The sequence below is a fragment of the Hoplias malabaricus genome, chromosome 6 (genome assembly GCF_029633855.1).
Source record: "Hoplias malabaricus isolate fHopMal1 chromosome 6, fHopMal1.hap1, whole genome shotgun sequence".
NCBI lineage: Eukaryota > Metazoa > Chordata > Actinopteri > Characiformes > Erythrinidae > Hoplias > Hoplias malabaricus.
In genome coordinates, this window is record NC_089805.1 from 48558236 (window position 1) to 48585012 (window position 26777).

The 26777-nt window shown below is 42.5% G+C and overlaps 1 protein-coding gene across 1 annotated transcript in view; it reads right to left on the reverse strand.

The window, feature by feature from the left end:
- Positions 1 to 1538: 1538 nt before the first annotated feature.
- LOC136700267 (uncharacterized) overlaps positions 1539 to 26777 on the reverse strand; it is an 86579-nt gene continuing 61340 nt past the window's right edge. The window contains exons 16-19 of the mRNA XM_066675546.1: positions 17754 to 17927; positions 17085 to 17246; positions 15805 to 15851; positions 1539 to 2286 (exon numbers count right to left, since the gene is read on the reverse strand). Coding sequence (XP_066531643.1) covers positions 1745 to 2286; positions 15805 to 15851; positions 17085 to 17246; positions 17754 to 17927 — 925 coding nt within the window. The 3' untranslated portion in view covers positions 1539 to 1744. The remainder of the gene's footprint in view (positions 2287 to 15804; positions 15852 to 17084; positions 17247 to 17753; positions 17928 to 26777) is intronic.

Genomic DNA, 26777 nt, shown 5'->3' on the forward strand with positions numbered 1-26777 from the left:
ACCATAAAAGTACAATAACCTTCCCTGCTATAGGCAATTATTAGCAGGATAGATTTTCACAAATAAGTCATAAATTACAGAACAGAATTTGGATCAAGTTCCTCTATATGTATGATGTTCAGTGTCCCTTTAAACTGGTTCTAGATTAGTACTCCTCCTGAGGTGGTTTGTAAATGCTTTGAATGCATTGTGTAAAAATGATGCCCACAGCTTTCAGCTACACAGTAAGATTTTATTCACTTCTGTAAGTTAGTGATTTATACTTTTGTTAGAAATTCGGCATTGAAGAGTCAGGAGACTGGAGCTCGGCGTTGACTGGAGTTTATTTACACATACACAGGATCATGTATGAGTACAACTGGGTGATCACATTCTATCTCAGGATGATCTGAAGTTTGGAAACTGGAGGTTCAGATGTTTCCTTCACGTGCATGCAGAAAAGCATGGGCACAGCTTGGTCATCAGTTTGTCACCAGTTCATTCTATAGCCAATTTATTCTGTACCCAATCCAGTCTGTTCTCAGTCCAGTCTGGTCCCGATCCAGTCTGACACCAAATATTTTAGAAGGGCCTAATATACATTGGAGAAATGGGGGAAGGGAATAGGAGGAAGAAGAGGAGTTTGAGAAGGGGTAAAGGGTAAAGATGATGAAGATGATCAAAGAAAGAAAGACAGAGGAAGGAAGGGTAAGAAGAGGTGTGAAAGGAGGGGTATGATGTAAGTAGGGGAATGATTGGTGGGAATGGGGGATGGGACTATGAGAGGGATAACAAAAGGTCACACAAAGATACAAAAAGACCATATAATTTCTTTCACTTTATCCTAAAGATCATTAATTAAGGTGTGTATGTGCTGGTGATGTAGTTATACTTTTGTTATGGTGTTTTAGTCTATTACTTTTAGGCTGCAATGTGGCTGGGACAGACCTGGATGGATATAAGAGAGGATTTTCTGGTTTTTGTTTTGATTTTTTCCCTGCTTTTTTGTATTATTCCAGATCCAAAGCTTAAAAATATCTTAGTATAACTGCAGATACATAATAAAATATAGTAAAGTGGAACTGTGAAGTTTTTTTTACAGTGTAGACACAATAAGAGTCTTTATTACCTCTGAGATCACTGGCTAAAATACACCACTGAGCTGATCCAGTGTCTCTCAGTGTGGAAACAGGGGCTTTATCAGGACAGCTACTCATGTAATATTTTAATATTTTGACAATACGAGTGTAATTTTAATTAAATGAGAGAGGAGCCCTGGTGACGGGGCTGGTGGGGTGGATAAAGTTAAAGAAGAGGGAGGGAGAGAAAGAGGAGAGCGTGAAAAAGGAAATAAACACAAAGTGGAGGATAAAAAAGATGTAAAAAAAAGGAGAGTGGGAAAGATAAAAGAATAGAAATGTGAGGAAAATGAAAGAGAAAAAGAGTGAGAATAAAGACAGGAGACAGAAAATCAACAGAGATAAACCAGAGTGTAAGAAAAAGTGAGAGAAATAAATATTGGAAAAAGAATAGGAATAAAAAAAACAGTTAAAGGAGGGAATACAGATGGGGCATGAAAGAGACAGTGAGATAAACATGAAATAGAGAGAAAAAGAGTGAAATACAAGGGAACAGTGATGGAGAGATGATGAAAGGAGAGAGAAACTGTATGTGAGAAATAAATGAGAGAGAAAAGAGAATATAGTGATGGAAAAATAAAAAATAAGACGTTCTCTCTCTCTATCCCTCACACACAAGTCAGAGTTTACTCTACCGCACACACTCGCACTGAGGAGTCCTCATTAACCCAGAACCCAGCGTAGAGGGGCTCAGTGAATGTGGTGGTGAGTGTGTGTAAGTGTGTGAGTGTGTTTGTGTTGGGGGGGATGGTGTAGAAGGACAGAGTGCCCCCCTCCCAGTCCAGATACACCCCCACTCTCTTAGAGGGAGAGGGAGGGGCAGGGATCTCAGTTTTCTGATTATTGTGGAACAGAGAGAAACTGTTCCCTTCACAGTCCAGTCTCCAGGAGTTTTTATTGTCTCCAAACAGACTCTCACTACCACCTCCTTTCCTTTGGATTCCTCCGTACGACACTGAGACATCAACCTCTGTCCCGCTCCACTCCACCTCCCAGTAACAGCGTCCAGTCAAACTCTCCACACTCAGAACCTGAGCCAACACATCAAATCTCTCCGGATGATCTGGATAAGACTGAGACTCCTCAACACGCTCCACCTTCCTGTTTCCCTCCGACAGAGAGAGACGACGGTGTGCTGTGTTTGGATCCAGAGTGACATCACACACATCTACACACACAATAAACACACATTAGAGAACACACCATCACACACACACACACACAATGAACACACATTAGAGAACACACCATAACACACACATCTACACACACATTAGAGAACACACCCTCACACACACACACAAACAAATCTACACATACAATGAACAGACATTAGAAAACACACCATCACACACACACACACAAATCTAGACACACAATAAACACTCATTAGAAAACCCACCATCACACACACATCTACACACACAATAAACACACATTAGAGAATACACCATCACACACACACACACATCTACACACACAATAAACACACATTAGAGAATACACCATCACGCACATATCTACACACACATTAGAGAACACACCATCACACACACACAATAAACAGACATTAGAAAACACACCATCACACACACACACACACACACACACACAATAAACACACATTAGAAAACCCACCATCACACACACAATAAACACACATTAGAGAACACACCATCACACACACACATTAGAGAACACACCATCTCACACACACATTAGAGAACACACCATCTCACACACACATTAGAGAACACACCATCACACACAATAAACACACATTAGAGAACACACCATCACACACACACAAATCTACACACGCAATAAACACACATTAGAAAGCAAACCATCACACACACACATCTACACACACAATAAACACACATTAGAGAACACACCATCTCTCTCACACACACACACACACACACACAATAAACACACATTAGAGAACACACTGTCACACATACATTTACACACAGAGTAAACAGACATTAAAGAACACACCATCACACACACACACACACACACACACATCTACACATACAATAAACACGCATTAGAGAACACACCATCACACACAAATCTACACACACAATAAACACACATTAGAGAACACACCATCACACACACACAAATCTACACACACAATAAACACACATTAAATAACCCACCATCACACACACATCTACACACATAATAAACACACATTAGAGAACACACCATCACACACACATCTACACACAATAAACACACATTAGAGAACACACCATCACACACACACACACATCTACACACACAATAAACACACATTAGAGAACACACCATCACACACACACACACACATCTACACACACAATAAACACATTGGAGAACACACCATCACACACACATCTACACACACAATAAACACACATTAGAGAACACACCATCACACACACACACATCTACACACACAATAAACACACATTAGAGAACACACCATCACACACACACACACACATCTACACACACAATAAACACATTGGAGAACACACCATCACACACACAAACAACACACATTAGAGAACACACCATCACACACACACAAATAATAATGATTAGAGAAGACAGCATCACACACACGCCACACACACAATAAACACACATTAGAGAACACACCATCACACACACATTAGAGAACACAGCATCACACACACCACACACACATCTACACACAATAAACACACATTAGAGAACACACATCACACACAAACACACATTAAAGAACACAGCATCACACACACACACAATAAACACACATTAGAGAACACACATCACACACACACACAACACACATTAGAAAACACAGTATCACACAGACACACACACACACAATAAACACAGCATCACACACACAATAAAGGCAAGGCATGGCAAGTTTATTTATTGAGCACCTTTCATACAGAAGCAATTCAAAGTGCTTTACAGAAAAAGAAACAATTAAATTAAAAGAATAAAATCATAAATGTCCAATAAGACAATTACATAAAAAGAGTAAAATGATTAAAACAATTTAAAATGACAATAAAAGAAAAGAAATAAAATGTCGTTACAGAAAAGTGAAGAATATTTTAAACTGAGCTGTTGCTGCTCAAACAGGAGTGTTTTAAGTCTTGATTAAAGTGTCTAAAGTCGGGGCTCTTCTAATATTCTCAGTCAGCTGGTTCCATTTAAAAGCGGCATAGTAGCTAAACGCTGCCTCTCCATGTTTAGTTTTGACCTGAGGCAGGACTAACTGACTAGTTCCTAAAGATCTGAGAGCTCTGCTCGGCTCATATCTCTGTAGCAGATCTGATAAATACGCTGGTCCTACCCCATTTAGACATTTATAGACCAGTAATAACACCTTAAAATCTATTCTGTAACAGACTGGTATCCAGTGTAAGGATTTGAGGATTGGGGGGTGATGTGATCTCTTCTTTTGCTCCTAGTGAGAACTCTGGCAGCTGCATTTTGAATCAGCTGAAGCTGTTTAATGGTCTTTTTTGGAAGTCCAGCTAAGAGACCATTACAGTAATCAATCCTGCTAGAAATAAAGGCATGGATAAGTTTCTCCAGGTCTGGTTTAGTCAGAAAGTCTCTAATCTTACTGATGTTCTTAAGATGGTAAAAGCCAGTTCTTTAGATTTGAGGGCCCGTGAGTCCAGATACGTAGCCAATCTTTGTCTCTCAGTGCTGTTCCCAAATAGTATAATCTCAGTTTTATCTTTATTCAGCTGCAGAAAATAGTGTCCCATCGATTTTGTGATGTGTTCAAGGCACTTGCTTATTGAGTCAACTGGGCCAGAGTCGTTTGGGGACAGGGCCATGTAAATCTGAGTATCATCTGCATAGCTGTGATAGGACAGCCCATATTCCTGTAGAATCTGGCCAAGAGGAAGCATATATATAAAAAAAAAATTGGACCAAGAATAGAGCCCTGGGGGACACCACAGGTTACTGGCATGTTATCTGAAATATTATTTTCTATTTCTACAAAGTAGTTCCTGCCTTCCAGGTAAGAAATGAACCACTTCAGGACAGTTCCTGAGAGTCCAACCCAGTTTGCCAGTCTATCTATAAGAATCTTATGGTCAATGGTATCAAAGGCAGCACTAAGGTCAAGAAGTAATAGAAGAGATACCTTTCCAGCCTCTGTATTTAAGCGGATGTCATTAATTACCTTGATTAGAGCAGTCTCAGTACTGTGATTAGACCGGAACCCGGACTGGAATTTGTCTAGGCTACTGTTAATGGACAAGAAACTAGTGATATGCCTGAAAACTATTTTCTCGATGATTTTGCCAATGAAAGGTAAATTAGAAATTGGTCTGTAGTTACACATCAGAGATGATTCTAAATTTTTCTTTTTTAGAAGAGGCTTTACAACTGCAGCTTTTAGTGAGCTCGGAAAAACCCCCGATATGAGTGAGGTGTTTACAATGTGAAGTATGTCTGGTGCTATAGTGTGAAACACATTCTTTAAAAAATTGGTTGGTATTGTGTCAAGACTACAAGTGGATGATTTGAGATGATTAACTGTGTCGATTAAAAATTTATTATCAACAGTACTGAACTCTGACATTTTAACTAAGGAGTTTTTATGAGGTGATGAAGAGGGTACAGACTCATTGTTGGATATAGATGTACTAATCGCTCGTCTGATATTCTGGATTTTAGTGTTAAAAAAGAATGCAAACTCATTACATCTCTCAATTGATACTAATTCAGGGGCCATTGGTGTGGGTGAGTTAGTAAGTCTGTCGACCACGGTGAAGAGGATTTTGCTGTTGTTAGTGTTATTGTTGATGATGCTAGAGAAATAGGATTGTCGTGTTTTGCATATTGTCGCGTTGTATTCACGTAGCTTATCTTTGTAGATTTCTTTGTGAATATGAAGACTTGTTTTACGTCATCTGCGTTCTGCCTTGCGACACTCCCTCTTTTGGATTTGAACAACAGAAGCATTTCTCCATGGTGCTTTCTGTTTGCAAGACATAGCCTTCATTTTAACTGGCGCAATCTCATCCATTACACTGACAATTTTTGTATTAAAACTATTCAGCAGATCATCAACAGAGTTGGATCGTGCACATGGTGTAGTGCACATTTTACTCATGAAAAGTGTAGCTGCGCAGTCCTTTATAATCCTTTTCTTGACACAAACTCTTCTGTCTCTGATGACTGGTGAGGCCCACATATCAAAGAACACACAGTAGTGATCTGACAACGCGACGTCCTTCACAGTCACTGACATGTTGAGACTCTTTGAGATAACAATATCCAGCATGTGACCATGACAATGTGCACATTGGACCAAAAAGTCCAATATGGCGTGCAGTTCCTTGGCAAAACAGTCCTTGGGATTGTCGATATGTATGTTAAAGTCACCAACCATAACAAAATGGTCAAAGTCAGTAGAAATAAAAGACAGCATCTCTGTAAATTCATCAATAAAATTAGCACTGTACTTCGGAGGCCTGTAGACAGTTACTAGTAATATCTGTGGTGTCCCTTTCAGGACTGCACAGAGATTTTCAAATGTTGTGAAGTCACCAAATGAAAACTGCTTGCACTGAAAAGAACCATGGAACAGAGCAGCTAGACCTCCACCTTTTCTACTGGCACGAGATACATTTAAAAAATGAAAATCTGTAGGAGCCGACTCCAATAAAACAGTTGCAGCACTACATTCATTTAGCCAAGTCTCAGTTAAAAGTATAAAATCAAGCCCATGTGCTGTAATAAAACCATTAATTAAGTGTGATTTGTTTGTGAGAGATCTGATATTTAGAAGAGCTAACTTAGTAACTCGTGCACTTTGCCACAGGATCTCTGTCTCACATTTTATATGCTGTAGATTGGCCACATTCACAGAATCTGACCTGAACTCCCCGTTCTTTCTCTCTCTGATAAGTAATGGAATGGGAGAGATTACAGGCACCAAATAGAGGACATGGAGTATTCCTTTTGGGGTTTTGGTGTCTCTGGCAGCTGATAGAGTTGGTTATTGCCACTCTAGTCCAGTGTCTGCTGCTCCCTCAGGTCATCCTCAGTGGGGGGAGGATGTTCTGGCTCTGACATGGAGTCATCAGCTTGTACAGGAGAGTTCCTGGATGTTGATGCTGATACACCACCACCAAGAGAAGTAGATAGATTGCACACTGAGAAAATGAGATTGTCTGTCAGAAGATTAACACCCCTCTTGTTTGTGTGCAGTCCATCTCTCCTAAAAAGTTCTCTCTTCCCAAAAAACAAGTTAAAGTTGTCAATGAAATTCAGTCCATTTGACCTACAGCTGTTCTGTAGCCAGGTGTTTAATCCCAGTAACCTTGAGAACATATTGGTGCCTCCTGCAGGTAGAGAAAAAGTCGCCTGACAGTTTGCCAGAAACTTCTCGGAGCCGACCGAAAGTCGTTTTCCATGTTCTCACCGAACTCCTCCCACACCCGAGTTTTTGCCTCAGCGACTGCCGAGGCCACGAGCCGCTTGGCTCAGGGGACTCCGGAGGCAGCCGACAGGTACCGAGGAGCCAAGCGGCTCGATAGGACTCTTTCTTCAGCTTGACAGCCCCCCTCACCCGGGGTGTCCACCACCGAGTGCGGGATTGCCACCCCGACAGGCACCGACAACCTTGCAGCCACAGCTCCGTTCAGCCGCCTCAACAATGGAGGTCCGGAACATGGCCCACTTGGACTCAATGTCACCAGCCTCCCCCGGGATGCAGTCGAAGCTCTGCCGGATGTGGGAGTTGAAGATCTTTCTGACAGGTTCCTCTGCCAAACGTTCCCAGCAAACCCTCAGCACACGTTTGGGCCTGCCAGGTCTGTCCGGCATCCTCCCCCGCCATCTGATCCAACTCACCACAAGGTGGTGATCAGTTGACAGCTCAGCGCCTCTCTTCACCCGAGTGTCCAGAACATATGGCCGCAGGTCAGATGATACGACTATAAAGTCGATCATCGAAATGCGGCCTAGGGTATCCTGATGCCAGGTGTACTTGTGGACACCCTTATGCTTGAACATGGTGTTCGTAATGGACAAACTATGACGGGCACAGAAATCCAATAACTGAACACCACTCGGGTTCAGATCAGCGGGGCCGTTCCTCCCAATCACGCCCCTCCAGGTCTCACTGTCATTACCCACGTGAGTGTTGAAGTCCCCCAGCAGAACAATGGAGTCCCCAGAATGAGTGTTCTCCAGCACTCCCTCTAGGGTCCCCAAGAAGGCAGGGTACTCTGAACTGCTGTTCGGTGCATAAGCACAAACAACAGTCAGAGCCCTTTCCCCAACCCGAAGGCGCAGGGAAATTACCCTCTCGTCCACTGGGGTAAACCCCAACGTACAGGCGCTAAGCCGGGGGGCTATGAGTAAGCCCACACCTGCCTTACGCCTCTCACCCTGGGCAACTCCAGAGTGAAAGAGCATCCAGCCTCTCTCAAGGAGATTGGTTCCAGAGCCCATACTGTGTGTCGAGGTGAGCCCAACTATATCTAGCCAGTACCTCTCCACCTCGCGCACCAGCTCAGGCTCTTTTCCCACCAGAGAGGTTACGTTCCATGTTCCAAAAGCCAGTTTCAGTAACCGAGGATCAGAACGCCAGGGCCCCCGACCCCGACCACCACCCGATCCACAATGCACCAGACCCGGATTACTACCTCTCCCACAGGTGGTGGGCCTATGGGAGAGTGGACCCATGTATCTCCTTCGGGCTAAGCCCGGCCGGACCCCATAGGTGAAAGTCCGGCCACCAGGTGCTCGCCAAGGAGCCCCTCCCCCAGGCCTGGCTCCAGGGTGAGGCCCCGGTAACCCTGCTCCGGGCAAGGGAGGCTGTGTCCATGATCTTATCTTTTTCATCTGTGTCTTTGTGGATCACTCTTTGTCTGGCCCATCACCTAGGACCAATTTGCCTTGGGAGACCCTACCAGGGGCTATTGCCCCCGACAACATAGCTCCTAGGCTCACGCAGGCACGCAAACCCCACCACCTAAGGTGGTGATCCAAGGAGGAGACATCCTCCTTGGATATTATTACTGATAAACTCTATTCATTATGTCTCTGTGAAACATGGGCTAAACCCAATGAATACATTGCCCTAAATGAGTCCACTCCCCCTGGCTTCAGTTATTACAGTTGCCCAAGAACATCTGGTCGTGGTGGTGGTGTAGCCACAATTTATGACCCTACCATAGAAACAAATTCTGGTCATGATGCTGAGTCAACTTCCTTTGAAGTTGTTACTCTTAAAGTTACTGCATCAAAAAGGCAGTACTCTTTTATGCTCATCACAATCTATCGTCCTCCTGGCCCTTATACAGAATTTCTTTGTGAATTTGCTGATTTTCTCTCAAGTGTAGTTATCGCTTCAGAAAAGGCCTTAATTGTTGGTGATTTCAATATTCACTTTGAGAAGGATCATGATCCGCTTAAAACTGCATTTGAATGAATTTTGGATGTGCTAGGGTTCGCTCAGAATGTTACTGGTCCCACTCATCAATGCAAACACCTACTAGACCTAGTGTTAACACGGGGCATTGAGATAGAGAACCTATCCAATCTTTCGCTACATGAGACCATCTCTGATCACCATCTAATCATATATGAAATTGCATTCAATTTTGATATCTGTCAACAGCCACACTATATTTGAAAAGCACACCATAACATACTCAACAGTTAGTGATTTTATCAATAACATTCCAGACCTTACCACTGTTTCTTTTCCAACTCACCCTAATGACCTTGAGCTCATTACAAACAACCTACAAACTTTACTGTTTACAAACCTAGATAGTGTTGCACCAGTCAAGACCAAACAATTTAGAGAGAATAGGCTTGCTCCATGGTACAGTGACAGCATGCGTGCCTTAAAACTGGCTGCTCGTAACCATGAACGTAAATGGAGACACACAAATCTAGAATGTTTCCGAATTGCATGGCAGCACATCCTCACCGACTACAAACATGCCTTATCTAAAGCCAAATCACAGTACATCGCTTCTCTTATAGAATACAACAAAGACAACCCTAGATTCCTTTTTAGCACTGTATCAAATCTAATTGGCAACAAAAAGGAAATCAACCCCACTGTCCACTCTGATTTCTGTAGTAATGACTTTGAGGTTTTTTAATGATAAAATTGATTGCATTCGACTTAAAATCAAAAATCAGTCCGAAGTCACATCGGCTCTTGTAGATGAACCCCCCGCCGGCTCTGAGGTGCACTAAGACTACTTCAATTCTGTCAATGAAAATGACTTGCTTAGTTTAATTAGCTTATCTAAATTATCTTCATGCTTACTGGATCCTGTACCAACACAATTATTTAAACAAATTTTACCTAAAGTCATTAGACCATTGCTCACAATAATAAACTCATCCCTCAACAGTGGAAATGTACCAAACCTCTGAAACTAGCGGTAATCAAACCAATTATTAAAAAAAAAAAAAAAAAAAAAAACAATCTTGACCCTCTTGTACTCGCGAACTACAGGCCAATATCAAACCTTTTATAAATCAATTTGTTTATCTGAATAATAAATCCTCTAATCATACTTCAATTAAATATGGTGTTCCACAAGGGTCAGTGCTTGGCCCTGTATTATTCACACTCTATATGCTGCCACTGTTACGCTGATGACACACAACTGTATATATCACCCAAATCTAATGATGTTGTCTACGTAAAATAGCAGAATGTCTAACTGAAATTAAAGACTGGATGATGCAAAATTTTCTCATGTTAAATTCTGATAAAACTGAAGTCTTGTTACTAGGTACAGATACTCAGAAACATTCACTCAGAAATGCTGCTATTAATCTTGATAATTCAACAGTAAGACACAATACCATCATTAAAAACTTAGGGGTAGCCTTTGATTCGACTCTCACATTTGATACCCACATATCCAATACAGTCAAAACCGCCTTCTTCCACCTACGCAATATTGCCAAAATTCGCCATATTTTATCCTTAAAAGATGCAAAGAAACTAGTGCATGCATTTATAACTTCACGTCTAGACTACTTGAATGCTCCTGGCAGGGAGCTCATGTAAAGCATTACACAAGCTTCAGTTAGTTCAAAATGCAGCAGCCAAAGTGCTCACTAGAGCTAGAAAATTCTACCACATAACCCCAGTTCTCTCATCCCTACACTGGCTACCTGTAAAATTTCACATTGACTATAAAATACTCCTCTTAGCTTATAAATCTCTAAATGGTTTAGGCCTGCAGTATCTTACTGAACTTCTCATGCCTTATCGCCCCTCACGTACACTTCGTTCACAGGATGCCCATCTACTCTTAGTTCCTCATATTAAGAAAAACACTGCAGGAGGAAGAGCCTTTTCTCACAAAGCTCCTCAACTCTGGAATAGCCTTCCGGTTACTGTTCGGGGCTCAAACACACTCTCAATCTTTAAATCTAGACCAAAATCTTACCTTTTCAAACAAGCTTTTGGTTAATCACTCACTTTCAGGTTACTCCTTCTCTATTGGTGTTCGAGCTGGTTTTCATATTATCACTGTTCTGTATTAACCCTGTCATACTACCATAGCTACAGCTGTTTTAGTTAGCTTTCTAGTAACCGCCAACATGCTGTTGCCCATTTTTACCATGACCCTACTAACCTCTGATTTTTTATTTGTTCCCTTTGTCTGTTTTTCTTTCTCCTGTCTCCCTCATGCTTTGAGATGTCCTGCTGCTCTCCAGGGGTTGCCCTGATCCAACCCCCGACCCTGTGTGTCCTGTACAAGATCCTGGCCTTGTCTCATCTACACTATCATGATTGGCCGTGCTGTTTTATCTCAAATTAACTCTGCACCTACTTTTAACTCACACAGAATCACTAATCACCTCCTCCTTCCTCAGACTCATACATCACTAATATTCTACATTCACATTACTATAACCCATTCATCTGTCATCAGTTCACTTTTACTTCTGTTCTGTTCTCTGTTGTGTCTCTGGTGTCAAACCGAGGAGGATAGGTTCCCCATCATGAGTCTTGGTTCCTTCCAAGGTTTCTTCCTCGTGCGCTGAGGGAGTTTTTCCTTGCCACTGTTGCCCCTGGCTCACTCATAGGAGACGACCCGGATCTCTGTAAAGCTGCTTTGTGACAACATTCTGTTGTGAAAAGCTCTATATAAATAAAATTTGATTTGATTTTGATTTGATTTATTCACACTCATACAGACCACACACTCATACAGATCTCATTCACACACACACACACTTATTCACTTACACACAAACAGACATCATTCACACAATCATTCAGACACTATTCACACACACTCATTCACTCACACATACAGATTTAATTCACATACACACTCTTTCATTCACACACTCATACAAATATCATTCACACAGACACTTATTCACTCACATACAGATTTCATTCACATACACTCTTTCATTCACACACACGCATAGAGATATTCATTCGCACACACGTATTCATTTAGACACAGACATCATTCACACTCATACAGACACATTACAACACTTATTCACTCACACACACACAGAAATCGTTCACACACACTCATTTACTCAGACATATAGAGACATCATTCACACACACATGAAGACATTCAATCATACACTCACTCAGTCACTCACACTTAACTATATCATTCACACACTCACCCATACACATGAAGACATTCAAAAACACTCATTTATTCACACACATACAAACATTCATTCACTCACACCCTCATTCACACACACCAGGACAGTTATTAGAGAAGCCAGTTCAACTAAGCTCCATGTGTTTGGACCGTGGGAGGAAAGCAGAGACCCCAGAGAAAACCCATGTAGACACAAGGAGAACACAACAAATTCCACCAGATGGGATTTGGACCCAAGACCCCAGCGCTGAGATTAGAACGAGCTAAACACCAAGTCACCGTGACCCAAATATCCATCGAGGACAGTCATCTCCTGCTAGCAGCATGCTAACTCTGATACTAGCAGATGATAATTTCACCCAAGGGAACTCGCATATTACAGTTTTTCTCAATGGTTTGCACACAAATACTGGTACTTGAGAAACAATTACCAGACCATGAAACTCATGCACCAACCGCTTGAACAAAATCTGCTAAACTACAAGCATAATTTCAGCATTACACTCAAATGGCAGTTCTAAAACAATTTTTTTAGCAATCAGAGCTTTAGCATGAAAGGGCAACAGGTGAGCTCTTCTGTTTTGGAGCAATGGATGCCAACATTGGAAACAGAGGCAAAGCCAGGTCCAGAGGAATGAGTGTAAGAGGAGTAGGATGGCGAGGACGAGGAAGGCCAAGGACCGAAATCTCTGAAAAGGTCCGAGCCACTTTTGGTTGACCAAACACAAAATGGAACTATGCACAAAATTCTGAAAACTTGAAGTTCATTTATCAACAACATAATCCTAACTGCTGAGCTCCAAGCCATATTTTCACTGAAATATCACCCTGAATCACAGTTTTACAAATCTAAACACACACAGCATCATTTAGGAAACTTTGGTCACCAGTAAACACTGGCCTTCAAAATTCATCTTTCTGATTTCCAATTAGTCTCACTCATGTTGCACCTGTTCAAATTCTGTTGGGAGAAGACTTTGATTATTTATAAGACGCAGGATGTTTCATGTTTCAATCTGTTTCATGGATTTTGCAATAAATACCTTTCTTTTGTGACCTTTTTATATCTGCCTTTTTTCCCTTGTAGTGTTTCTCATTGTCTTTCTACATACTATGTAAAATGTGTCAGGTATGTTACAGGTACATGACATATTGTAAATGCTGAAATGTACACTTGACCAAAATTAGAAGAAAAAAAAAGGATTTTCCACACACTTACATGCATTTGAATATGTTACATTGCCTCATTAAGCAAAAGCATACATCTACACATTTGATGGTAGTGTTTTGGACTTGTCATATCAGTGTGCATTTGATGCTCTGTAAGAGGTAAGTGTATAGCAGCGGCGATTGCTCTAAGACTGCAAAGGAAGCTCAGCTTCCCCTAAAATGTAAAAAAATAAGTGATCAAATATATACTGTTGTGTGTACATGTCATTGAATAAATAGGCACTACAACGCGCTCAACTTTTGTTCAGAATCAGCTTCTTGTCACTGGTAAAGATGCGGCTTTCCTCTCAAATATTCCCGTAGCTTCAGTGCTTTAAACGGTGTGGACGCTGAGCGTCCACAGAGTTCAATAGCGAAGCAGTGAAGTGCAGCGAAATGAGACGAGTCATTTGATAAATGCTGGGCTTTGTCCCGCCCATCGGACGCTCAGCGTCTCTGGGGGTCTATGGGGCAGTGGGTTGGCCTCGGCTGGCCCGGACGCTCAGCTTCTGCATGATGATTGGATGATCTGTCTGAGGCTGAATCCCTTTTTGATTGACAGCGAAATGAGCGAATCAGTGATCCTTTGGTGTAAAGATCCGTGGGAGCACAGGCGGACACACTTCACATGGGCCAAGGCCATTTAAGCAGCCTAGCTCTGCTGGCCATTGAGAGGACACTAGTCAAGTCCCTGGAAAAGACGCCTTGTTGGTACGACAGGGTCAAAGATGATTTTCTTAAAAAGGAACGGAGGGTAGAATTAACGTATAAATAAACCGACACATTTTATGATGTAGGCCGAAATTGAGCTTCCCCTCCTTGAAAGACCAGCATCTGCCACTGGTTCATACAACTGGTTTATACAGCAGTGGCTCAAATCCGATCTGTTTTGTCATAAGTGACACAGATGTGTCGTATTTGTAGCTGAGTGAACAGCACAAATCACATTAAATCTTACTATTTAAAATCAGATTTGGGCCACTTTCATATGTGGTATTGAGATCCGATCAACATCGGATCTGTGGCAATGTGACTCTGTCTGAACGGCCAGATCTGATTTCATGTGACTTTTTTACGTCACTCCAGCCGAGAATGATCCAGACTACAGTTCAGCACTTTCATCTTAATTTGAGGTGTTTAGGAGGTGGAAACGGACTGGTCAAAGCATTTTCATTTTGTTTAAAACATTGGGAAATGAAAAATGTGTGAAATCCAGGTTCCTGTCTCTCATTTATGAGAAGATAAAACACATGGAAATTTGTATAAAGAGTTTTTTTTTTAAGTCATTCTATATCAGTTTTATATTATTCATGTCAGTATGAAGCTGTATAAATATGGATCATGGAGATATTGAACTCATGTTGGCGACAATGTTCATGAGAGACCCGCAAAATTTGCAGAATGAAAGAAACATCCATTCACCTTTTAAAATTCTTTGCAGTCTTTAATTAATACTCTGCCTTTAAAATAGGACTCACAAAGAAAATGGAGATTTTGTGTACAGTGCTGCACAGTCCGGTCCCATTCCTTCGTTTCAAAAATGAAAGTGCTTTGTTTGAAACAGACAGATATTTTCTTCTGGTCAGCGCCTGAAGCCTCGTCCTTTGTGCATGCAAGTCAATTTTGGAGTGTGATCTCTTTAGATATAGGTCACATAAAACAGACTGTGTGAACAACAGAACCAAAAAAATCACATTTGGGCCACTTTTACCTGCTGTGTTAACGTAGCCAAAGACAGATGGAGAAGAGAAGGAGAAATATAGAGAGAATGTGAGAGATAGTGTATTGGAGAGGGAGAGAGAGAGAGAGAGACTTACATTTTCTCTGTCTGGGTTTAATCCACTTCTGTCCTGAATTCTCCATCCTGAAACACACACACACACATACACACAGAGGACACAGTGTGATGATACAGAAGTAATAAAGAATAAATAGATCAATGTCCAGACTGGATGTGTCCTGTGTGTCCACTAAGTCCAGCTCTGAGTGTTTGTCTCTGGACCACCAGGAACCTTAAGTTGAGGGTGGAGGGGGAACACTCCTCTAGCTAACAGCGCTCAGGCTAATACTGGGGGACCACCAACCAAGGTAGACCATGGAGACCTGGGACACACACTACACACTTAGTGGGACATGGAGTGTTTGAGGACAGATCTGAGCAGGGACATTGTGTAGTGGGAGACCCCCACTGCAGCCACCTGTGGGCAGGATTCCAGGTAACTTTCTGGGGGTCCGATAATGACTGTGAGGATATGGTGAGACGACCAGATGAGTTTGATGGAGCAGACACCCCTAAGTATGAGAAATTAGGCTCAAGATATTTCACTAATGTGTACATCATATTCCATGAATTAGAAACACATCACCAGTGTTTCACTGGTACATATTAATTATATATTATAATAAATTCATTATATTAATTAATACTTATAAATGTTTAGCTGTATTTAAATATTAATCTAATTTTATATAAGGTTTTAATTCATAATTAAATAATCATTAACTAATGAAGCATTTATAGCTATATATTAAAAATACTTTATAAAACTTTCAGTGTTCCAATTTTATTATCAAAGAGTTATGAACACATCAGGGGTTCAGTTGTTAAACATGAGATTTTTATTAAATAATAATAATTTGTATGTAAGTAGCATATTTACAAATGATTGTAAATCTTAGATTTTCTTCACTCACAAAATAAACAATCTATAAACTGTACACAACACATGATTAATCTAGAAACTTTAATGTTTGTTTTTTTTTAAACACAAATATATAATTTTATCAAATTTAGCCACAACATCCTCCCATAATTCATTCGTTTTACAGAGTCTAGTGATGGATTGGTGTTTTATTAGGTGATGTAAACACAGCATCACAACTGCTGAAGTCAGGGTAGGTAGATTAGAAGGAAAATGACAATTTTTATGCTGGAATATAGATTAAATCACTCTCACAATCTCTCCTTCTCTTGCGTGCGCCACACACACAAACACAAGTTTTTTTTCTAAAGTCTCTCTCTCTCTGAGATTATATATATATATATATATATATATATACACACACATATATACATATATTTGTTTATTTTGTATACCTGAGTGTCTGTAGACTGCAGTGTGGATCAGAGAGCTGTTTCTCTCCAGATTCCCCTGGGTGATTATAGGTCAGATCCAGTTCTTTCAGGTGAGAGTGTTTTGATTTTAGAGCTGAAGCCAGAAAAATACACCCTCCCTCTCTAACCATACACCCAGATAATCTGCAGAAAGGAGGCAAAAAAGAGGCTTTTTTTTTTTTACAAAACAGGGAGACAGAAAGCAAATCATTTGCAAAAGAATTTGCCACATTTCTGTCATTTTACTACAGAAATTCTAAACACCCGATGCTATGAGCTATACTCTAACTCTATGACATTAAATACAATGTAATAGAGCCATATTATCATCAGAGCAACTTCACCTACTGTCATGTAAAACAGTCACATTTTAGATCACATTTCTGAGTTCTGAGTTACTGCCCCACACACTGGCCACACATATTAGCATTCATAAAAGTATATGTAATCTTGTTATACTTAGTGTCAAAAAAAAATATACCAATGTTTATATATTCTACTCATATGGTCATTAACCAGTTAAAACTATTAACATTTTATGATGAACCTCTGAGTTCACTGAAATGTTTATCGCTGTTTGGATATTACAGGAATATCAGAGAAGCACTCGTTTAACAGTTGAACATTTTACTTTCAGAAGTTAATATTTACCTGAGAGTCTCTAGTTTGCAGTGTGGACTCTTCAGTCCTTCAGAGATCTTCTCCACTCCTGAATCCTGCAGGTCATTGTTACTGAGGTCCAGTTCTTTCAGAGAGCAGTTTTCTCCTTGTAGAGTTGATCCCAGATATACACAAGACATCTCCCCCAAATCACACAAAGCCAGTCTGAAATCAGAGGAAATATTTACAGACTGAAGTTAGTGAAGATGATGTTGAAGATGAGGTTTCTTGTGGCTTCAGCTGAGAATCTCTGGCTACAGTTCACTTCTGTCAAGGACTCACAGAGAACAATTATTAAAAAAATTTAAAACATTGCAAAAGTAAATGCTGTTAAAATTTTAATGCATTATTTCATTGATGTTGACAATACTACTATTAATGTAATTATGCAAACGTACTGACTCATTACAATATGTTCCTAATTATCATAAGGTCAATTATTATTAATCTAGATGTGAATATTTTTGCTTAAAGACCGTCAGTGCAACAGTGAAAGTAACATGGCGGAAACATGGAAATGTCTCCAAACTCAGAAGATGGCTAACTGCATTTGTCACGGATCACTTGGCGGACTGACGGAGGCGGACGCACTTGCTAGAACACAGGATATTTAATATAGAAAATATAACAAAACAAAGAGACTTAAACAGAACGAAAACAAACAGGGAGCCAAGCAGGCTAAATTAAATACGGGGAACTAGACAGGGTAAACGGGACAGACAGACAAAAAGCGAAACAATGACGAAGGAAAAGAAACGGGGAAACTGTGGAGACAGATGGACAGACTATATAACACGACCGACTAGACATACGAGAAAGGAGAAATGTGAAATGTTCGACAAACAGGAGAGACACAAGGGAACTTAAATACAAGACATAAACAAGACACACCTGGACAGATAACGAGGAGGACGGGTTAACAAATGACAGACGAGGAGGCGGAACAAAGGCGGAGACTAGAACATAAACAAAACATAGCCATGTGCTAAAAGAGCACATGACCGGGGAAAACAGACATGACGAGACGAGGGCGTGACAGCATTACTGACAGTGTGTCATGGCTGCGCAGGGAGTACGAGGAGACGGATGTAAACGCAAGGAATTTTATTTGACACAGACAGAATCAAAATAAACATGGGTAATAAAGACAAAACTAACTAACTAGGGCTAAACAAGGACGGACAGGGAAAAGCCATGAACCGGGGTAGACACGTGTGGACAGAAAGACTGTGAAACACATATCTACGCACACAACACCAGACAAAGGAGCACTCAAACCACATGGGTATATAAGGACAAGACAAACAAGGAACACCTGGAGACAATAACAAGACAGAGGCAGGACTAAGGTGGGGCTAGGGCAGAACAAGGGTGGAGACAGGGACAGCAACAAACAGGGCCATGTTCTACATGAGCACATGGTGGGGAAAACAGACAGGACTGGGCCAGGATGTGACACAGTGCTACAAAACTCATCTAAAAACATCTTGAGTTACAAATTAGTTTCTTTGGTAATTCAAACAGTGAATATACACTTACAGAAAAGATAAATGCCAACCACAAACTAACAGCCAATTTTTTGCCTCAAACATGAAGCTCCACCTTAAAAGACACTTAGCTTCATAATGTAAACAACCAAAAAGAACTACTATTGCCCACAATCCCTTTAACCTTTTTTCCTGGACAATAAATAAAATCCTGTACAGTCAGATGCCCCTCACAGAGATAAATTCCCTGATGTAAATTCTCCATCAGTTTTCCTTTTTCAATATAAAAAAAATACATAGGTCAAATTATTTCTAGAGTTTTAATTTCTCTAGTTTTGTGTTTATTTAATGGTGAACTATTCCAGATTTTACACATTCATATAGCAGCAAATGATTAATTTCAATGTAAATGTATAGTGGAATTATGGTGTCCTTAGGAGAGAGAAAGTCACAAACTGCTCTGTTTTGCTGCATGGCCTTGTTTTCACTCTCAGGAGGACAGTTAGCCCCACACTCTGGAAACCTGGGCCCTCCCCAATGAAACCAACACCACCCTAAGCAAGTCGGTGTATTCCACTACCAAACATTCAGGACAACACAAACATCCACATGTTCCTCCACTGACACATTCTTCAGCAAAAACAGCCACTAACACAGATTGAGACAAGACAAGACTCAACTCAGGACTGACTTTTGCACTATGGTGAACACTAATTTCTGCTGAAATTCAACTGCAATAAGAGAAGCTAGTAAAACTGACTCTTGGTGTGGCAGAGTTGCACAGCAAACACATTCCTAAAAACAGGTGGAAAATAAACGAGTAAATAAAACAGTAAGACACCACACCAAATGGCAGGAAAGGAGGACAAAGAACACCATGGGAAGGATAGCAAACCCTGAAAAAATGGGGAGAATTAAATAACTTCCCAAAATAAATCTAGGTGATTTTAAAATCCTTGGTGAAACTTTTCTTTTAAATACAACTTTTCTCCTTTTATCTGTTGAGGGATAAAGGGTCTTGAGACAAATAACAAAGACAAAGAGAGAGAGAGAGAGAGAGAGAGAGAGAGACTCGAAAGAAAAGTGCTGTGTAACCACAGGCACCTTCCCAGAGTACATAACCCTGTATATTAGAATGTCATCCAAGTAGACGAACACATATCTGTCAAAGGCCTCCCGTAGCACCTCGTTGATGTATCGTTGGAAGACGGCAGAAGCATTCATCAACCCAAATAGAATTACAAGTTTTTTATAGTGCCCAGAAGGAGTGATGAATGCCATCTTCCACTCATCTCCCTCTCAAATCCTTACCAAGTTGTAGGCGCTGCACAGGTCCAGTTTAGTAAAAATGGAGGCCTGCTGCAGCACCTCAAATGCCGAGGTCATAAGGGGCAGGGGATATCTATCTTTGACAGTTATTTGGTGAGGCCTCTATAGTCTATACCTGGGCATAACCCACCATCTTTCTTTCCAACAAAGAAAAACCCTGTCCCAGCCAGGGAAGGTGATGACCGGATGAACCCAAGGGCTAGAGCCTGTTGTATATAATCTTCCATTGCCTGACATTCAGGCCCCAAAAGGGAGAATAAGAGGCCTCTAGGGGGGAGAAGTGCCCAGGAGGAGCTTTATGAGCATATCATTTGGCCAGTGGAGAGGCAAACGTTGAGCCTTCTGTTTGCTGAAGACCTCCTCAAGATCCCAGTATTCTCAAGGAACTTGAGATAAGTCCGGACCTGCAGGATTGCTTCCTGTCTCAAGTCATGGTTTGGGCAGCTGCAAACAGGAGGCCCGACAAGCCTGACCCCAAGATAGACTCAATTGGATAAGCCAGTCTATATAGGTATTGTGCATTTGAAGCCAGGGGTAGCCCAAAATCAGTTGCAAGTCAGGGGCTCAAATAATGAACAACACAGTCTGTTCCGTGTGAGGGCCACCCTGTAATGTTATAGGGTGGGTCTCATGGGTTACTACACCAGGCTATCAATGACAGCAATTTGAAGGGGTTCCTCCAGCGGCAGAGCTAACTTCTTGGCCAATCCAGCATCAAGAAAGTTGCCTACCTTGGACACATGTCTCAAGGCTTGGAGACGTGTGTCAAATTATCCCCATGCAAGGGTTGTGCTGAGGAACACCCCCACCTGAACTTCCCAGCAGCCATGGAGAAGTTGGTAATGGCTGGGACAAGGCTGTCTCTCTCCCAGTCAGCCAGCCCTCAGGTGCATAAAAGAACCAACCCAGCTTCTACTCCACCCTCATCTACTGCCACATCCCCACTGCAGTCCCCCAGACTGTCCCCTAAGAAAAATTATGCTCCATCACCACCTAGAGCACCTCACAGGTCAGCAGAAAAGTGCGAGGAAAAGTGATGTTTTTTGGGTCCTGGCTGCTGCTGTGATGATGTCAGCAGTAACATGTATTCCAAACAAGCTTGGACCTTGGGTGCCTGTACAAAGTTAGCTCTTTTAAATATCAGACCTCTCACAAAACAAATCACATTTATTTAATGATTTTATTACAGCACATGGGCTTGATTTTATACTTTAAACTGAGACTTGGCTAAATGAATGTAGTGCTCCAACTGTCTTAATGGAGTCGGCTCATTTTTTAAATGCATCTTGTGCCAGTAGAAAAGGTGGAGGTCTAGCTGCTCTGTTCCATGGTTATTTTCAGTGTAAGCAGTTATCATTTGGTGACTTCACAACATTCGAGTACCTCTGTGCAGTTCTGAAAGAGGCACCACAGATATCACTAGTAATTGTCTACAGGCCTCCGAAGTTTTTTTGTTGAGTAATTTTATTGATGAATTTACAGAAAATGTCTTTTATTTCAACTGACCATTTTGTTATTGCTGGTGACTTTAACATACAGTGGCTTGCAAAAGTATTCCTTCATCCATTCTCTGTAACCGCTTTTCCAATTCAGGGTCGTGGTGGGTCCAGAGCCTACTCGGAATCACTGGGCACAAGGCGGGAATACACCCTGGAGGGGGCACCGGTCTTTCACAGGGTGAAAAACACACTCACACCTATGGAAACTTTCACCAATCCACCTGCCAACATGTGTTTCTGGACCATGGAATACTAACCCTGCTTTAAACTAATACACAACTTTATCTCTGACCTGTCTGATGAGTTCCTTGGTCTTCATGACACTGTTTGTTCACTAATGTTCTCTAACAAACCACTGATGCCTTCACAGAACAGGTGTATTTATACTGAGACTAAATTACTCACAGCTAGACTCTATTAACTAAGTGTTATGAATAAGAGTAAAGGGGGCTGAATACATTTGCACGTGTACATGTTTCAGATTTTTATTTGATATAAATTTGAAAACCATGTATCATTTTTGTTCCACTTCACAATTAATGTGCTAAGTTGTGTTGGTCTATCATGTAAAATTTCAATAAAATATACTTAAGTATAAATTTAAATATATATATAAGTTTGTGGTTGTAAAGGTGACAAAATCTGAAGAAGTTCAAGGGGTATGAATACTTTTGCAAGCCACTGTACATATTGACAAGCCCAAGGACTGTTTTGCCAAGGAACTACATACCATCTTTTAGCCTTTCACAGCATGTTACAGGGAGTGCACATTGTCATGGTCACATGCTGGATGTCGTTATCTCAAAGAGTATTAACATATCAGCCACTGTGAAGGATGAAGCATTTTCAGATCACTACTGTGTGTTCTTTGATATGTGGGCCTCTCCAGTCATCAGAGACAGAAGTGTTTGTGTCAAGAAAAGGATTATAAAAGACTGCACAGCTAAACATTTCATGAGTAACATATGCAACAAGACAATACGCAAAACACAACAATCCTATGTCTCTAGCATCATCAACAACAGAAAAATCCTCTTCGCTATGGTGGAGAGACTTACTAACTCACCCAAACCAATGACCCCTGAATTAGTATCAACTGAGAAATGTAATGAGTTTGCATTCTTTTTTAACACTATAAGAATATCAGACAAGCGATTAGTAGCGATTAATGTAGATTAGATCTATATCCAACAATGAGTCTGTACTCTCTCCATCACCTCATAAAGACTTCTTAGTTAAAATGTCAGAATTCAGTACTGTTAATAAGTGAAGTCACCACGTGACGTAGTTTTGGGAGCTAGACCATGCCCCAATTATCTCTCCGCAGCTCTATTTATACCCCTTCACTCTCACTCCATCCCCGTGACGAACAACATTGCATTGCGTTTTGTCTCTCACCTATCCGGCTTTTTCTGCCACCATGGACATCGCTCTCGTCGCCTCCGATTACGAATTATTTTCCGCATCCCCCGGTCCAACAAGAAAACACTATGTTGGCTCAGCCAACAAGAAAACACTATTTTCGCTACTCCAGGCTTCCTCCACTGGCCCCAGGCCCACTGCAGCCCAGCCCACCACTCTCGATCACGACATGCCGGTTCCGCCTCCTCGCTGCAGAGGCCGCCCTCGCTGGCTGCCCCCTGGAGCTTCCACTTTACCTCCCGATCCAGCGATCCCAGCCTCGGACCCTGCAGACTCCGTCATACCATCGGGCCCTTCAATCCATGCCTCAGGTCCAAGCCTGCCTGCTACTACTACGCCTCTGGTCGCATGGCAGCCGTCGCTGCCCCGACCCCCCCGACTTCAGCTCTGGCCCAGGCCCAGCCTCATCTACCCGGACCCGCCCCTTCCCGGGTTTCCATGTTTTCTCAACTTTCTCCTCCCCTCCCTGCCACTTTTGTTTCAGATTCTCTCTCTCTCCCTCCCTCCTTCTACTCTACCTGCTTTCCCTTTTCTTCCTGCTTTCTCGACATTTTGACCCCCTCCCCCTTCATCCCATCCCTATTCATCCATCCCCTGCTCCTCATTCATCCCACCCCTACCCTATTTCGTCATCCCAACCATTTCCATTTCCGGCTGCACCTTCTCAGGCCCCTCACCTTCTCTCACTCTCTCTGCCTACAGGTGCTGCTGCTGAACCGTCCCAGCTCCCCATGCATCGGCTTCAGGACACGTCCTTCTCCTTGGCTTCAGTTCCCTCGGCTCCACTCCCTCCCAATGCTCGGCTTTTCAATCCACCTCTCGTGCCCCCCAGTCTCAGAGAAAGGATCTTGCAAGGTGCAGACATCGACCTTTCAGCCTTACTACGCCCTTCTTCAGCCCCTGTGGCCCCTTGCACAATCGACATAGGGGACCTTTCTTTTACACTCAAGGCTGCCGAACCGCAACCATCAAAGATCCTGACGGTTCCAGAATTCGCGCTGGCTTTCTCCATTTACCGCGACATTCTCTGCTCTGCCATTCCAACCCGTCGGCAGGAACTTGACGATTACTTATCCATCATCCTCAATCTCGCCGTTCGCTTTGGGGGTTCTGCCTTTTATGAATACCATCAGGAATTCTCTGCCTGGGCCGCTGACCACCTGCAGCAATGGAACATCGCGTGCTACTAGGGTGCTCTGGATCTAGAACTGTACTGCCCCATCTTTGCAGGTCGCATCGCCCTTTCGTTCGACGTGTGCGGCAACCCATCCCATCCCGCCGCATCATGTTCACTTCTCTCACAAACTCCCATTGCTGCTACCGCCATCGACCCCGCTTCATCCACAGCCACCATCGCACCATGCGTTACAATTTCCAGCTCTCACTATAGTCACGGACGATGCCTGTCCTACCTCAACTGCTAAATGATTTGCAACAACTTTAACTCAGGTGGATGTTTCGCACCCTCATGCAGATTCCTGCACATCTGCACATACTGTGGCCTGGCTCACGCCCGACCCAGCTGTCCCTTCAGACCACCTAGACTCAGCAGCAGCCGACTGCTTCAGTTCCTTTCCACTCCCATCAACGTGCTGGAATTCGCCACCTGCCTCTCCCGTCATCCCGACTCCACTTTCACCTGTTTCCTTCTCGATGGCCTTCTCTTCGGCTTTTCTCCCGGTCTGGTAGTCCTGCCCAACTCCTCCTTCTCCGTTCTCCGCTATCAGCCGAAGCCAAACCTGACGTCATTTCGTCACTTCTAGACAAGGAGGTCTCAGATGGTTTCATGATCGGCCCCTTCTCCACGCCTTCCTTCCGCATCAACCCCATCGGTATCACCACCCAAAAGTATTCAGGCAAAAAACGCCTCATAATAGACCTCTCAGCTCCCCTTGGCTCCTCCGTGCTGTCCATCAATAGTCTTATCCCCAGCATGGATTTTTCCCTCTCCTATACTCGCGTCGAGGACGCTTTTGCACTCATCAAAATCATAGGACACAGCGCCTGGTTGGCCAAGGCAGACAACGTCTATCACCTGCCCTATGTCATCCACCTCCTCGACGACTTCCTGTTGCTCGACATCCATTCCTCCCCACCAGCGCACTGCATTACCCAACTTTACTCCACCTTCAGCCTCCTAGGTATTCCCCTCTCAGCAGAGAAAACCCTCGGTCCCACTACTTCACTCGAGTTCCTTAGCATCATTCTGGACTCCGTCCTATTCCAAGCATCCCTCCCACAGGAAAAAGACTGCATTATCCAGTTCCTCTCTGACTTTCTTACTCAAGCTAGTTACAATAAGCATCAGCTCCTCTCTCTGTTGGGTCACCTCAACTTCACCATGCGAATTATACCCCAAGGTCGTGCTTTCGTTTCACGCCTCCTTAATCTCGCCTCTTCTGTCTCCTCTCTGTTCCAAGTTGTTAACCTAGACCCCGCATGTAAATCCGAGCTGAACTTCTGGCTCCTCCTCCTTCGCCACTGAAATGGCATCTCATTCTTCTACAATGATGCTCTTTCCAATCCCGAAGACCCCTCCATATTTACGGATGCCGCTCCTTCTACAGGTTTCGGCAGCTACTGCGATGGTCACTGGTGCGCATCCCAGTGCCACTCAGAACTCTCTTCCTTCTCAACTGACACAGGCGACTCAATTCTGTTGCGTGAGTTGTACCCCTTCGTGGCTGCTGCCATTCTTTGGGGGCACGAATGGGCCCGTCGCGCCATTATCATTCATTCAGACAACGCATCAGTTGTAAACATAATTAATAAAGGGCGTTCAAAGTCACTGCCACTCATGTTCTTTCTCCGCCGTCTTGTTTGGCATTCAGTTATGCACCAATTCATTTTAAAAGCTACTCACATCCCTGGCCATTCCAATCCAATAGCTGATTCACTCTCTCGTTTCAGAGATTCAGAGCATTGGCACCTCAATCGGACCTTCATCCCACGCAGACGCCTCCATTTTCAGAAATCATCTTCCCACTTCATCCCGGCTCCGCCATCTTTCAATCATCTCGCAAGACCTCATCCTCCAGGCTGTAGCACCCAACACCCTCTCTACATACTGGACCGACTCTCTAACCTTCAGACCTTTCCATCAACTTCATAACATTCCGTTTCCATGCTTTGACTTCCAAACCACCTCCATCTCCGTCGCATCCTTTCTCTCAGTGGTTTCAATCCCGCTTACTTCTCCGCTTACTCCTTTAGGATCGGTGCGGCTTCCTCAGCCTCCCACCAAGGAATTCCCGACCACACCGTCCAAGTCCTTGGCC